General features: G+C 38.8%; 1 protein-coding gene across 3 annotated transcripts in view; it reads left to right on the forward strand.

Annotated features, from left to right (window-relative positions):
- The window catches only part of ptpn13 (protein tyrosine phosphatase non-receptor type 13), a 47137-nt gene that overhangs the window by 15219 nt on the left and 17799 nt on the right, over window positions 1-14119 (forward strand). For all 3 annotated transcript variants that reach the window (XM_030742328.1, XM_030742331.1, XM_030742332.1), the window contains exons 3-8: window positions 22-188; window positions 2039-2104; window positions 3603-3788; window positions 4080-4167; window positions 6455-7087; window positions 13763-13855. In XM_030742328.1, coding sequence (XP_030598188.1) covers window positions 22-188; window positions 2039-2104; window positions 3603-3788; window positions 4080-4167; window positions 6455-7087; window positions 13763-13855 — 1233 coding nt within the window. The remainder of the gene's footprint in view (window positions 1-21; window positions 189-2038; window positions 2105-3602; window positions 3789-4079; window positions 4168-6454; window positions 7088-13762; window positions 13856-14119) is intronic.

Genomic DNA, 14119 nt, shown 5'->3' on the forward strand with positions numbered 1-14119 from the left:
ACTGTCTGTTTCCACCTCTAGACCCTTCAGCCATGGGCTTCATTATCTCTCCCTGGTCCCTCCTGCTCATGCCCTCTGGCAACATCTCATTCGCAGATGAGTATGTCACCCAGCAGGACTTAAGAGCCTTCACAGCTCCAGAGGTCCTGGAGGGGAACTCCTTGGCTTCTGTTTCTGACATAGAAAAGGTACAAACCATTATCCTGTGTGGTGGCAGAATCTGGCAAATTCTTTAGTCTAGGTGTGTCTTTTCTCCAATCTTGTCAGTGCCCATATTTTTAATAGAAATCTTTGTATTTAAAGTAAACATTCACTTCAAGCCATTACTTGGTGTCATCTAACCAGTCACTGCCTGTTGAGTACCCTTTCTTCTAAACATAGTCATGTTTAATCCACTCTTTCTTACCGAGGCATGTAGTGTGTATGCTAACAAATGACATGGATGCATTTCCTTCCTCAGAATGAGATTTTTAAAAAGTTAAACCTGCTTATATTTAAACATGTTTACATTGTTTAAGTTTGTCAGTTTGCTGTGCTTTACTTCTCTGCTTTTTGCTGGTTTCTTGGCGCACAACTATTAGTGTAGTTAGGCTGAAATTAGTTAGAGAAAAGTGTGTCAACACCTGTGTGCTCGTCAGGGGTTTTCCTGCAGAGAGGAATTTTTATTGCCTCCACCAAAGTTTTAGCACAATCCAAAAGAAAATCACCACGATTGCGATAAAACAATTTGTAACTAGTTTTGTTTATTAGGGTTTCGCTTACTCAGAGTGTGTTCATCAAATAGTCAGAAATGCCAGGAAAAGCATTCATTCCTGAGAAAAGATTACATAGACTTATCACCTTTACTGGCAGGCCGATCTCCCTTACATGCATAGTCCTGCACATTTGTTTTTTTTATGTTCCTGCCTACGTCGTTTTGCTGATGTCAATCATTGTTTTGCTTTGCATCCAAAGTTTCAAAAGAGAGGCAAATGACATGTAAAACTGAACTTGAACAAACAAGGCAGAGTTATTTTTATTCCACATACAGGCTTTTTGTGAGTCACATATTGTGTATAATGAGTTTTTGTCTTTCTCATGAACTGTTTCGCATTTTGAAATGTTGTATAGTTTCTGCATTTTGTACATTTAGTCTGTTCTGCAAGGTTATGTATTAAATGGTGGGTATAGACGATACTGACAGGACTATCATGTGTTTGGTTAGAGCATATCTTTACTGGGACAAACAGGCCAGCATGTAGAAGATTCAGATTTGAAGTTGTGAGCAATCATAGTATCACCACACCCCCTCATTTTGACTCTGCCTCTCTGGTAGAAGAGCAAAAACCTTGCATGACTGGATTCCCGTCTCTGGCACAGATCCACAGACCTCAACACAGTTTTTTTGCTGAGTCAGTTTTCCAACTCTGGGCCTGTCTCCCCAGCTCAGTTATTTCAGTGTAGAGTATATAATCTGTTTCCTTCATTATCAGACTGTGGATAAACATACGTCATCTGCAAGTTTTCCTTTTCCTTTTTTGACATATGGGGGTCATATTGCTTCTTTTAATCTACAGTGTTTAGGGTTGCACATTTTCTGAAAGTCTTGGTGTGTCTTTAAATTTGTACTCTGATGTGTTCCTGAAAGACCTTGAAGGCAATGTTGCATTCTTTGGCAGTCACTGAATTATTCTTTCCTCTACCAAGCCCAACATTCAGGGGAAGTAATTTCTCTTCCAAGCAACGAGAGTAGAGGAGTAAGGAGAGGAAAATGGAAAAATGTTTCTGGATTTAGGCTGAAAGCCCCTCTCCTTTTTTCCTCCCCCACCCCAAAAAGGCTTTTTTTTTTTCTCCTCATTCTAGCAGTTGTTGAGCCCTAGTCCATTTATCTTTCTTTCACTCTATCCAATTTCACTTACTTATTTTATATATATATATATATATATATATATATATATATATATATATATATATATATATATATCATGATTGGCTGTCTCTTGTCTTGACTGAATGAAATATGTTATTTATGGTGCCTAAGATGTGTTCTTTTTCACAGATGCACATGTACTCTCTGGGGATGACCTTATTCTGGGGGGCAGACTATAAGATCCCCCAGAGTCAGGTAAATCTTTAACACACTTCCAAATGTATAGAGGTTAAAGGATGTGGAATTGCATGTACACTTTATTAAAAAGTCTTATAGACTAAAAGTGCCCCCCCCCCCCCCCCCCCCCCACTTGTTCTTACAGAATTAAAATCCTCTTTTATTACAATTTAGCATCTCAGTATAAAATAAGATAACAGTGGTGTTTTAATTGCCTATGTATCTATAGGTATCTAAAGCTATGACATGAGTGTTTAACTGGCACAGTTGGCAAGTACAGTGAGTGTTGAACGGGTTTTACTAGAAGAGACACACCTGTGTTTGTCAAGGTTTAACAGTATCTACCATGTTGACAATTTTGGCATTACATAAAACTCAAAAGTAAGTCAAACCTGCACAGCCATGCTGGCCCAATGATGGAGAACAGTGAAATAGCAGAAAGTAGTGCATAGCCATCTTATTGGTGCTGTTAATTAGAAGTATGTGAATGTGTCAGGAACACCAAATACTGCACATCATAAGTGCATATGCATCATAATTTGGGTTTTTTAGGTGTATCTGGCTTTTTTTTCCAAAATAAGATTTTTAACTGAATATCTTCACATCTAGGTAAGAAAAGGCACAAAGGGAAAAGGCACTAAGGAATTTGTTTAAGTGCAGGTCTGGAGATATTGTGCTCATATCTCAACAAGAGTGAGTCAGGTGTAAAAGATAATCTGCACAGTGTATTCACTTTTGTGAGAAAATACTGCCCACAGTTTAGAGGCATCATGACTCACACTGAAGTTTGCCATCTGCTTCGCTTCACTGAAAGGCTGAGGTTCCATCCACTCTTATCACTAAAGCCTTTGCTCTCACCTCTAAACGTGTTGCTGTATGCACTGAAGCTACAAAGTTTGTACCAAATTCTGGCATCTCTATGTATGTGTCTATCTAAGTGTGATAAAAGGCATGAAGTAGAAATCTTCTGTACTTGCTGATTTCTTTACATAATATAAACAAAACAGCACTGATGGGAAGAGAATCTAGATTATCTAATTTTATAGTTTAATGAGGTGATACCTGCAAATATTTTTCTGACAGTCATGTATTGCAAAACAAGGCACACTGCAGGAACTGGGGACCATCACAGCACTCAGAAATCTGTTTTTAGGGTCTTTTTTTAAGCTCCCATCAGGGAGTCAGTACTCCATCATCATAAGAGGAAATTTAAGAGTGGTGGGGGTATTGAGATTTGTCCAGATGTAAGTGTACTTTGGTTAAACACAGGAATGCAGCACCAAAAATTGCTGTTTAAAAAAAAAACAAAACAACTTAATTTTAAAATGTCAGAGATGAGTTTTAACATTATTTCATATATTTAAAAGTCATCTAGAAGACCACAGAATAACAGATTATGTAGTTGCTGTGATAATGATTAAAATCAGTTGGACCAACCTTGTGCCAGAATGCATGCTAACAAGCCACTTTTGTCACTGTTTGTATGTTAACTGTGTTATCCTTTTTTCTCATTCAGCCTATGGAGCTGGGAGAACACCTAAACAGTTTACTCCTCAACATGTGTGACGATGTTACATTGAGTCGAATGTCATTGCGCACAGTCCTGGATATCAGCAGCAAACACATCAGAAATTCCAGTTGTGACCCTCCTTTCTCCTATATTAGAAAACTGGTCAGGACTGTACTGGGCAGCCTTTCTCAGGTATAAAATGTAGTGATGTATATAAAATTCAGTTACAACATTCCTGTTTGTTTTTCCAAATTTGTGAAATTGTCAGGAAGCCTTCATAGAAAGAATGTTTCCTAATTAAGTAGATGTTAAAGACAATTGCAAGTTCTGCTAAAGTTTGAATTACACAGCAGATAATGTGGTCGTGCTGATAGAACATGATTCAGGACTCTCGGAATCACTGACATTTTGACTTCCTTGTTTCTTCCTTCTTTCACACTCTTTGTTTTTCTTTATTTCTTACTTTCACTCTCTCTTTCTCAGCTGGATGGTCTGCTGACTGATAGAGAATCTCTTCCAGAGCGGAGCAAGGAGATTCGGGAGAGGCTGAGGGGCAAAGGGTTGCCCTCAGGTAAGATAAGCTCCACCTGCAGAAATGATTCAGCGGTGTAATGAAAATGATTAGTTTCCACATTGATTCACATGTATTGAGCCTGTTTGTTTTTAGTCTCGAACTTAGCAAATATTAGGCTGCACTTAAATATTTTGTTTACCTACATTCTCTGTAATCTTCATATGAGGGTCAAGAGTTCAGTCTCTCTCCAAAACAAATTACTGGATCCTAGATAAGCAGACTTTGTTTAGAAAATTTTAAGAACACTTTGAAATTCAATTTGTCAGGAGAGTACAGAGATGAACCAAAGCACATGTCCACTGATAGACAAAGAGAATAACATTGTTATTTTCATGTCACAATCTGGAATATATTAGATGAATTGGGAAATGCCATTGTGTTGAAGACTCTATTGACCTTCGCCAAATCGTCATGTCTGAAACGGCAAAGTGAACGTGGTGCTCCTTGTTGTCAGTATAAAGGGTTTTTTTTTTTTTTCATGGATGGAAAAACCATCAAATTGCGAAAGGGGTTCTTCTCACAACTCACTAGACTTTAAGGAACTCCTGTTCTGGTGCCAGAAACCATTGGACACCTTCAGAGATTCATAACTCAGTTGAAATGTTTTGGCACCACATGAAAGAATAGCAGCACACTAGATCAGGGCCATAACATGTTGTCATAACATGGTATGTGGTTTTCCTCACTCCTAAGATTGAGCTTAAGCTGTGAGGGCTTAACAGTTTGTGCTGATCGCTTATAAGTTTTATATATTTTATGAAGAAAGATTTAGATGTAAATTGCTCCGCTTGTTGTCTAACCATTCTTCACTTACAACCTCATTTTTGGAGTCTGTGGGAAAGAAGTGAAAGTAGACAGAGAGGAACAGCAAGCTACAACCTCAAATCGAATTTAATTCAGGAAAATATGAACAAATTTTCCCAGTGGTTTCTGAGAGAACTCGGGCATTTTTCCAGGCCATGAAGAGGAGAGCAGAGCACAAACATGGCTGTCGTCCCAATTATGTAAGCACGGCATGGCATTGATTACAGATGCATATTTTGGAGTCACCAGTGTAGCTGCTGGTCTCCTGTTTGTATCAGTGCTTTGTTTCCCTGGTTGATCCCCAGCCAGCCCTAGGGAAAGTACATGCAAAGAGTATTACTCAGTTCTTAAGCATCTTTCTTCTGAAGGAGCAGCTTTCTCTCCCTTATCCCAGTGGCTCCAAGTTGTAATTGCTGCTCAGGGAATTCAGATATTTTTTTTTTTTGGAACTCCATACAGTGCATGTTATCCTTGTGATCGACTGGCAGCGTGTCCAGGGTATAACTCACCTCTTTGAAAAATCAAAGACATGCTACATAAATCTTGGATATTTTTTTTTCTTCCAGTTTTACTCAGTTTAGTTTTTGTGTGGCTTCCTGAGTTCCTGGAAGACTGAAGTCTGGCTATCTTTAATGCATTTCCAAACATATGCTTTCTAGATTAAAACCAACACATGCAGGATTTTTACAGGCCTCAACATCTGCCCGATTACCATTTTGTTTCAGTATTTCTTCCTTTTTGTTGTGTTCATGCGTATTTGACTGGTGTATCTCTCTCTCTAAAACACATCCTTTACTGGAGATGTTTATATTCCTGGAAAGGCAGACTTGAAATTTATGGACAGTTAAAATAATAATTATTATTCAGGGAGACACAGGCATTGTTAATTATTGTGCCACATTTTTGTTTCCTTTTAAAACATGGAAAATTGTTTCTGAGCAAAGTGAAGAATTGCAGAAATGGTAGCATTTGCAGTCATATAACACTGGAGAAAAAGTAGAAGCCAAAAAAGGATTCCCAGAAACTAAAGGACTATATTTCCACTGCTGGTTCTGTATAAGAGAAACTTTCCATCACTGCAACAAATTATTTTTGAATGGTATAACTGTGGAAGACTCAATTTAATTAATAAATCAGCTGAGACCCAGCCTATGTCTCAGACCAAAGCAGGGGAAGTCCACATTAACTGTACCATGTTTGGTCACAGTTTTCATGCTGATGCTGTCAGGACAGATGCCAGGTGGGAGACCCACTCGTTAAGCCTTAATCTTATCATTAATACCACTTTCAAAATTAAGTGTCAAGTAAATTATAAAATACCCTATGAGAATGAAGCCTATATTTCCAATACCTTCTAAATAATTTTAACTTACTAATATTCATTATAAAAAAAATTAATAAGTTGTTCTGTATTTTAGCACTTTAACTTGTCGAAGCCTCTGTGTATGCTCATGGTTTAAAATTTTGGTTCTGCTCTCAGGGAGGAGTGCCGCCCCTCGGGTTCTGGAGCGCTACAGAGCTAAGACTCAAGAACAAATATCTCTAAACCGAGGCCTCAGTCGATCAATGGGCTCACTGCCAATCCAGGACCTTTTGAAGGGAGATGAGGGGGCAGCCTTACAGTATTCCCTTTCCGATTATCACACCAACTCTGACTCACCCACAGAACTCTATCCCAAGCCCCCCTCACTTCATTCCCAGCGTTCTTATCCCTATCTGCACCCTTTTCACCCCCAGCAAAAAGGCCGGCCTGTGGAACTGGATCGTAGGTCTCTGCCTTTCTACAGTGGAGAACTGGGTCCAAGTCAGCCCAGGAAGACCTGGGCTTCCTCTGTGGACTTGGCTTGCATTGACCCAGAGGCTCTTCGCTTTGGGGCTTTGGAGGATGCGCGAAGAGGAAGCAGTGCCTTGAGTACCCACTCCAGTGGCAGGCGCAAATCACCATTACAAGTGTCCAGGGAGAGGGATTCTCGCTACCTTGAGTTTGGTGGGCTGAAGAGTAGGAAACCTCATCACCACTCAGCTTTGTCTGTAGGCTCGGGCATAACTGGGGCCTATGACAAGATCAAGGAAAAACAGAGGAAACTTCAGGCTCTAAGACAAGCAGTGGATGGTGAGTATGCTCAAACTAAGTGAAGTTTAATAGAGATGTTGTCGGATAAATGATTTTGAGGTGAAGCTTAAGGTAAAAAAAAATTTGTTTGTTTTGGTTAAATTCCATGACAAATTTTCAAAACAATACAAACCAGAAGCATGTCAATACAAGGGATATCACGCCGTGGTTGTTTAGGACTTGAGTTCTACTGTGCACAATATGTTGTGAATGATTTTCACTTTTAAGAAAAAAAACCAAACATCATAGCTGTTTTGCCCTTTTGGCCTTCACCTGGAAGCTGGTACTGATTAAAATAGGGCTGCAACAAGTTATTGAGTAACTCGAATAACTTTTTGCTTCGATGTTTGTTTAATCCACGAATCTGTAGCACTCAGGTGTCACCATGTGAGCACATTTGTGACTAAAAATAGACCTGCGATAGAAACATATATAGGAGCACACATGTGAATAAAAGGTATTACAACATTAAGCCCATGTAAGCCCCAGTTTTTCAACAAAAAGACTGATAACACAACAACAGCAGCGACAGTGATGCTGTTACAGTTTAATGTGGAGTCTGTCGACACACACGGTGAAGAGCAGAGAGCCTGAGCCTTGATTGAGAGGGTGAGCTCAGGTGAAAGAAAATGGTTTTCTAGTGTCCAAAAAAAGCAGCGCTTATTCCTGTAATCACCATGACTACTTTACTGGGAAACAGCTGGAGGGAGTCCTTCATGAAAGCACCTGATCAGCAAGTGCAGATGTGAAGAAAAGTGAACTTTGTATCTGCTTCCATCCACCACCGTTTGTTTTACAGTGAAAATGTGCAGTAAAGCTTCACAAGTTAAAATATGTCTAGTAGTCTGATATGTTTAAATCAGGCAGCTTGCTGAATGTAACATTATCTCACAGATTTAGATTAATATAAGTATAAATCAATTAATTAAATAGTATTAATCCTGTATTTTAAAATATAATTTTAGGACAGTAAAAATATACATGGGCCACTAAAACTGAGCCACTCACCCAGTGCTGCTAGGCTCGACACTGAATTATTAACATCTACACCATCAGAACGTCTATTTTTTGCAGCAAGAAACGTTGCATCAAAGCACAGTTTTGAGAGTGTTACGCTCACGTTTCTCATTGCAGCCACCACATGCTCCTTTAAAGGCTTAGAGACACATTCATCCTCCAGCTCACTTAAACATGCAGACACACAAACATACATGTTTGTATGTGACCTCATCCAGGAGGTCACATCCAAGAAAACCTTCCAAGAAGACGAGACCAAAGGCTGTTTTATTTTATTTCTTACTTTTTTGTTGTATGTATACATTATTGTATTCAATATTACTGTACTTGTGATTACTTATTTATTTTTGTGTTTAAGAAAATCCTTTATTTAAAAATATTATTTTAATAAACACTTAAATACAATGAAAGGGTTTAGTTTATTCGGGGGCAAATTTTGTATGCAGTTAATCTATTATCACTGCAGTTTCTAAAATAGAACCAATGAGCAGTTCATTTTTCTCTTTTGAATATTTCTTATTGCTCATTAGTAAGACAAAAGTATTTCTTATTCGATTACTCAATTGATTGATGGAATAATTGATAGAATACCTGATTACTTAAAATAATCGATGGTTGCAGCCCATCTATTTAGTCTAAAACCCTGCAAACTACACAGTTTATCTCGACCACATTTTTCCTTATTGCAACACATTACAAACAACAGTCACCTGGTTGTTTGCATTACGCAGGGTTTTAATTCATCTGAGCTTGGTTGTGTCAGCTTTTGGTCATATGTGGTTGGCAGTACTTTGTCAGAACATGTAATATGTGGCCTACAGTGTCTAAAGATTACTGTTATGCGTGTGGTGGCCCACGACAAATTTCTCAGGTTTAGTCTGCAGCTGAGGCAGTGAAGGAACTGTTGAGTGAAACAGACCAGTTCAGGGTCATTGAGATGTAGGTGAAGTGTCAGAATCTCCAGTGCCTGAATCTGTCAGGCATTAAACTCAAGCACAGCATGGAGTCATCAACAGACCTGATCTGACAGACAAAAAGTGAAACAGTAGGACAAAGTCAGCAGCCAGACAGTTGGACTAGTTACAGGTTGAGTATCTGTCTGTAGTAACTACCACATAACTACTGTGAAGTATGGGGAGCTGGGTGCTGGCTTGAATGAATTATCATTGGTGGTGGCTGGGCAGCAGGCTTTAGACAGAATGTATGAGTCACTGGTATAGTGACTGGTAATTATAGGCTGGCTTAATTCTAGCCTGCTGCTGTCATAGATGTTATATACAAAGTTCCTCTCTACTTTTTTTTTTTTTTTTAAACACATGGCTGTAAACACTCATATCTGGCCAACATATATGCAAAAATAATTAATAGTGTGCTTCCAGTGTGTTACAGACTGTGGGGGGACAAAACAGTCTTAGCATAATAGCATGCTTAAATCGAGGACATAAAACATAATTGTTTAACACATCAGTCACCTGTATAACAGATGACTGAGCTTTAGGTTTCCTGCTGGAGATTATGGAATTCTTAGTAAAGTAAGTTTATGCAGAGTGTCACATGCCTTTTGGCCAGCTGAGAACAGCGAAGGAGCATGAGGGTTGAACGATTTCATACAATAAACCACTGTCTTCTACCTCTTGCTCTCTTGCTGTTCTTGCAACTGCCTCATTCTCAACAGCCTCCCTGCTTTTCTTGCAGCTATTTTTAATGCTGACTGAACCACCAACAAGCATTCTTTTCCCTGACTGTGGCTTTTCATCCCCAGCAAGTACCTTCCTGCCTTCCTTTCTTTGCCTCCCCTTTGCTTTTTTTAATTTAATCGATTGTCATTGGAAGCAATTTCAATTTATTTTTTCTTTATTTTTTTTTTATTTCATATGACTGTATGCAGGGAGGAGCTGACTTTCTCTGCTTAGCAAAGTCTCATAAGAAAATTTACAGTAGCATGAAGTTGTTTGGGTAAACAAACCTTAATAGTAAGCCTTTTTCCGAGCATTAATGCAGTTTTGCTTTTAATTTCACAAAATGAAACATTTCCATCAAAATTAAATTGTAATTGTACAGATGTTTAGTCACCTTTCTACTTGTACTTCTACAAGTGACACATCAGGACTTAAGGCAGGTCAAGAATCATGATTATTTGTTTTTTCATCCAATGAAAGTCCAAGAGTTTTAAATTCTCTGATGTTTCAGACCTAATGGTTACCATGAGCATAACCTTCATATGACTGCAAAGATGCTACATCAAGTTTACACTCTGTACCACTGATACAAAAACAAGGCCCACATTAAAGAGTCAGTAAAAGAAAACCAGCAGATACTTTCGTTTATATTCCACAACTGAAGGCAACAATAAACTAAAGCTTTGGGGTGGCCCTTGAACATTATTGTAAATCTCTGGGTGAATATCTCAAAAATGGAAATGATCAGCAAGGAATTGCGAATGAAAATATGCCCATGCCCAAACTTTTGCAGATGGCGCTACAGTTATGTTTGTGAATGCTTGTGAATGTGCAGAGAAGACTGAGATGAGTAATGTTTTGGGGGGTTTCTTGTGCTTCTAATTAATATTAAATCCTGATGGATCTTCGAAAGCATCCTGATGGGAAGCATTGTTTACTGCCATCAGAATTGACTGAGGCTGCCTATGAAGGGTGAACCAACCATTCTTTGGCTACAGCATGAATGGGGCCTAATTGAGTACAAACCATTTGAAGGGGCCTCACTGGATTTGTTTCTTGGCAGAGACCTCCTTTCCTTTTCTTTTTTCTCTCTCACTTCTTTCTGTTCTTTTCTGCAGGAAAGTGATGGCACAGCAGTGGTCAGTGGTCTCAGGTTTCAAAGGGTTAAACATCCCTTCACTGCTTTGTGTGTATGCATTTGCAAGTCACGTCTAAGTGTATTACACCACTCAAATTTGCTTGTGTGCATGCCTTTGTGTGCATGGGCATGTCTCTACCTGGGCCCTGCCATCTCATCCAGTTCCAAGAAAAAAAACCCAACCCCCACCCACCATTTTTGGTGTCAGTCGTAAATAAGTCCAACATTTCCTTGTAGATCTAGAGGCTGTAATAGGAGTCATGCGTAGCAGATGAGGGAATTCCTAACATTATTGGACTTTTCCGGCACTTGGCAGCACGTCATGTGGCTTTGTGCCAGGGTGGGTCCAGGTTGGACAGCAATACAGAAGACTGCTGCTCCAGGGGAAGCCGAGGTGTCTGTAAAGCACAACCTTTTAATTAAGTTTATTTGATTCATAGATTCCAAAGGCAGCAGGAGAAAATATTATTAAGCATGTTTATTTTTTTGTTTGTTTTTAATGTTTTTTTTTAATGAAAAGCTGTTGACCATTGCGGTTATTTCTAAACCATTTCACCCACCTGACTCATTTCCTCTTCACATTATGAGTAATGTGTAATGTCCCCTGCGACCGCCAGGCTCAAGATAACCACAAAGCAGAGTCTGAGTGGGGTCTTTTCTTAGCATAACATATTGAGAGGCTGCAGGACTGTAGATACATTTAGCATACTAATAGAAAGCACATGCAGAAGTGTCATACCTGCATGAAGTCAGAGTGTGGGGAAAAGCAAACATGCATGTGGGGACAAATGAGAAGATGAAGTGCAGGTAGAACAATGAAGTTTGGTTTAAAGTATGTGGAGACTGACTGCTTTTCTAGCAAGTATGTGCCTTTCTCTAACCCTTCTGCTCCCTTCCTTGCTTTGAAGCATTCACAGTATAAACGGTCTCACTCTTAATCTCTCTAGTTAGCTGCGGCCTTCTCTGTTACTTTTTAAAATTACTTAAAAGTACCACCTGACACAATGAAATGTTGGTCCTGGGGATTATTTGGGTTTTCCATTAATTTTTTTCATTATGACTGACAGAGTAACCTCATTTCATGTTTTCATGACCAAAAAAAAAGTGTGTGGCATATAAACATCTTAAATCTGTGTTAAGATTCACATTGCTTCATATGCTACATTCATAATAAATAAATAAATATAAATATATATATATATATATATATATATATATATATATATATATATATATATACACACACATACATACATACATTTATTTTGTGTGGGTCAGCACAGTGGTGTAGTCTCACAGCTGGGCTGACGACCGGTCAAAATGGGTGCCCCACCCTGGATAAAATGTAACTGGGATAGGTTCCAAGCTTTTCTGTTGGGGTTTTTTTTTTTTTTTTAACCACCTTCAGTACCTCACCAGACTTGAACTGTTTTTTTTTTTTTTTGGTGCGATTAGTTAATTGTTTTTTTTTTTTTTTTTCCTAGACAAGATGGCTAATCCAGATTTAACCCCCAATTTCATCCTGACTTATGGCAAAACATTATGCTTGGGTAAAAGGAGCTGCTTAGTAAATGTAAATGCATTTTTTTCTTTTAAAAACAAATCCTGGTGTCACTTTTTATCCTGTTTCCTCCTTTCTGCTCATTACTGTAAGAAATGGTCTTAAGTAACCATTACTGAAAAAGAGTGGTTATAGTTTCAGGTTACTCTAATTAAAAATAGCTTTTTCATCATGATGTTTTTTTCCTCTGCATTGTATTCTTCACCTCACTGTGTGCAAAATCACAAAAACTGCCCAGATTACTTGCGTATAAGGCAGGTGACTACATGTATGTGTATCTCAGTGTGGGCTTTTGAGCAACTATGTAAGTCTTTGTAACTGCAGTGGTAATTTGCTGTAAAAGAGAGACTGCTTCTCTCTGCACTTTTTAACATAGATGACAGTGGGTCAAAAAATCATGAGTCACTATCCAGTGGAAGATGGAAAACTATTTTGGGTGATAGTCCGGCCTGTCCTTCTTCCTCCCTCTTAGTAAGATTATAGTGGCTGCTGGGCCACAATGCTTTTTATTTAAGATGTTTACGTAAGACAGAGCTCAGTACAACGAGTACCCTGTCATTCTGTGAAACTAAACTAAAATACCTTAGCAGTGACTTGGGAATCCCATTTATTCAAGCTATGTAGCTGATACTGAGGAGCAGGACTTTCAAGTTCTGTGTACAAGGCAGAATGAGCACATGATACATTAGGTCAAGTTTTAGACTCATATTGTTTATGCTTTTTTCTGTTACCACTGAACTTTAGTTCAATATTGAGTTAATTAAGCATTGCTTTGAGAAAAGTATAACTCTGGAGAGCTGGTCTGTACTTGCTGTGGTTCACCCAGTCTAGCAAGACAAAAGTTTACGCCCTGGACCAAAAAAAGCATTCCAACCTGACTGGAGCCATGCCTGCATACACTTGCTAAATCTGCTTTCCTGTGTAGGTACATATGCCTTTCATTAGGAGTGTTTACCAACAGCATGACTAAATCCTGCTTTGTGTGTGTGTTATTTTACTGGCTTGGTGTCACCGTGAGTTTAAACAGATTTTGGAGCAAATGAAAACATTCGGCCGTCGATGTATATGTTGTCCTAGTCCCATAAAGTCTGATATGAATTATTGTAAAGCTCTGTGTCATGTGACACTGATGAATAAACAGCTTCACCTTAACATAAAATAACCCATTTAAGTTGTATAAAGTGCATGAAGTTGTCTGTTACATTCCACTGACTTATTATACTAATGTATGGTTTGTATAGTACATAGTAACTTTTTTTTCATGAATTTCTTTTTGCTAGACCCAGTCCACACCCACCACAGGTATCACAGTGATTACAGTTCATCCAGTGAAAGCCCCTCACTGGCCTCCTCTGATCCAGACTACAGGCAAGGTAAAAGATGCCGCTGAGAAATCCTTTACCACTGTTTTTTAATGGAGCCCCACACACAGCATACTGTAATATGAAATGTGACTGGTGTGTGCAAACCTTTAACAACAGGTGTTAGGCGCTTACCTTGGCTATGTGCGTGCCACAGAATAAATCATTCACTTAATAATAACCACACTTCACCGTGACGGAAAAGAACTGTGGCTGTTCCACTTGTAGCCAGTTTCCTCCGTGTCTTACGGTGACTTCATAGTTCACTTTGTAGAG

Source organism: Archocentrus centrarchus, chromosome 12 (assembly GCF_007364275.1).
Source record: "Archocentrus centrarchus isolate MPI-CPG fArcCen1 chromosome 12, fArcCen1, whole genome shotgun sequence".
Classification (NCBI taxonomy): Eukaryota; Metazoa; Chordata; class Actinopteri; order Cichliformes; family Cichlidae; genus Archocentrus; species Archocentrus centrarchus.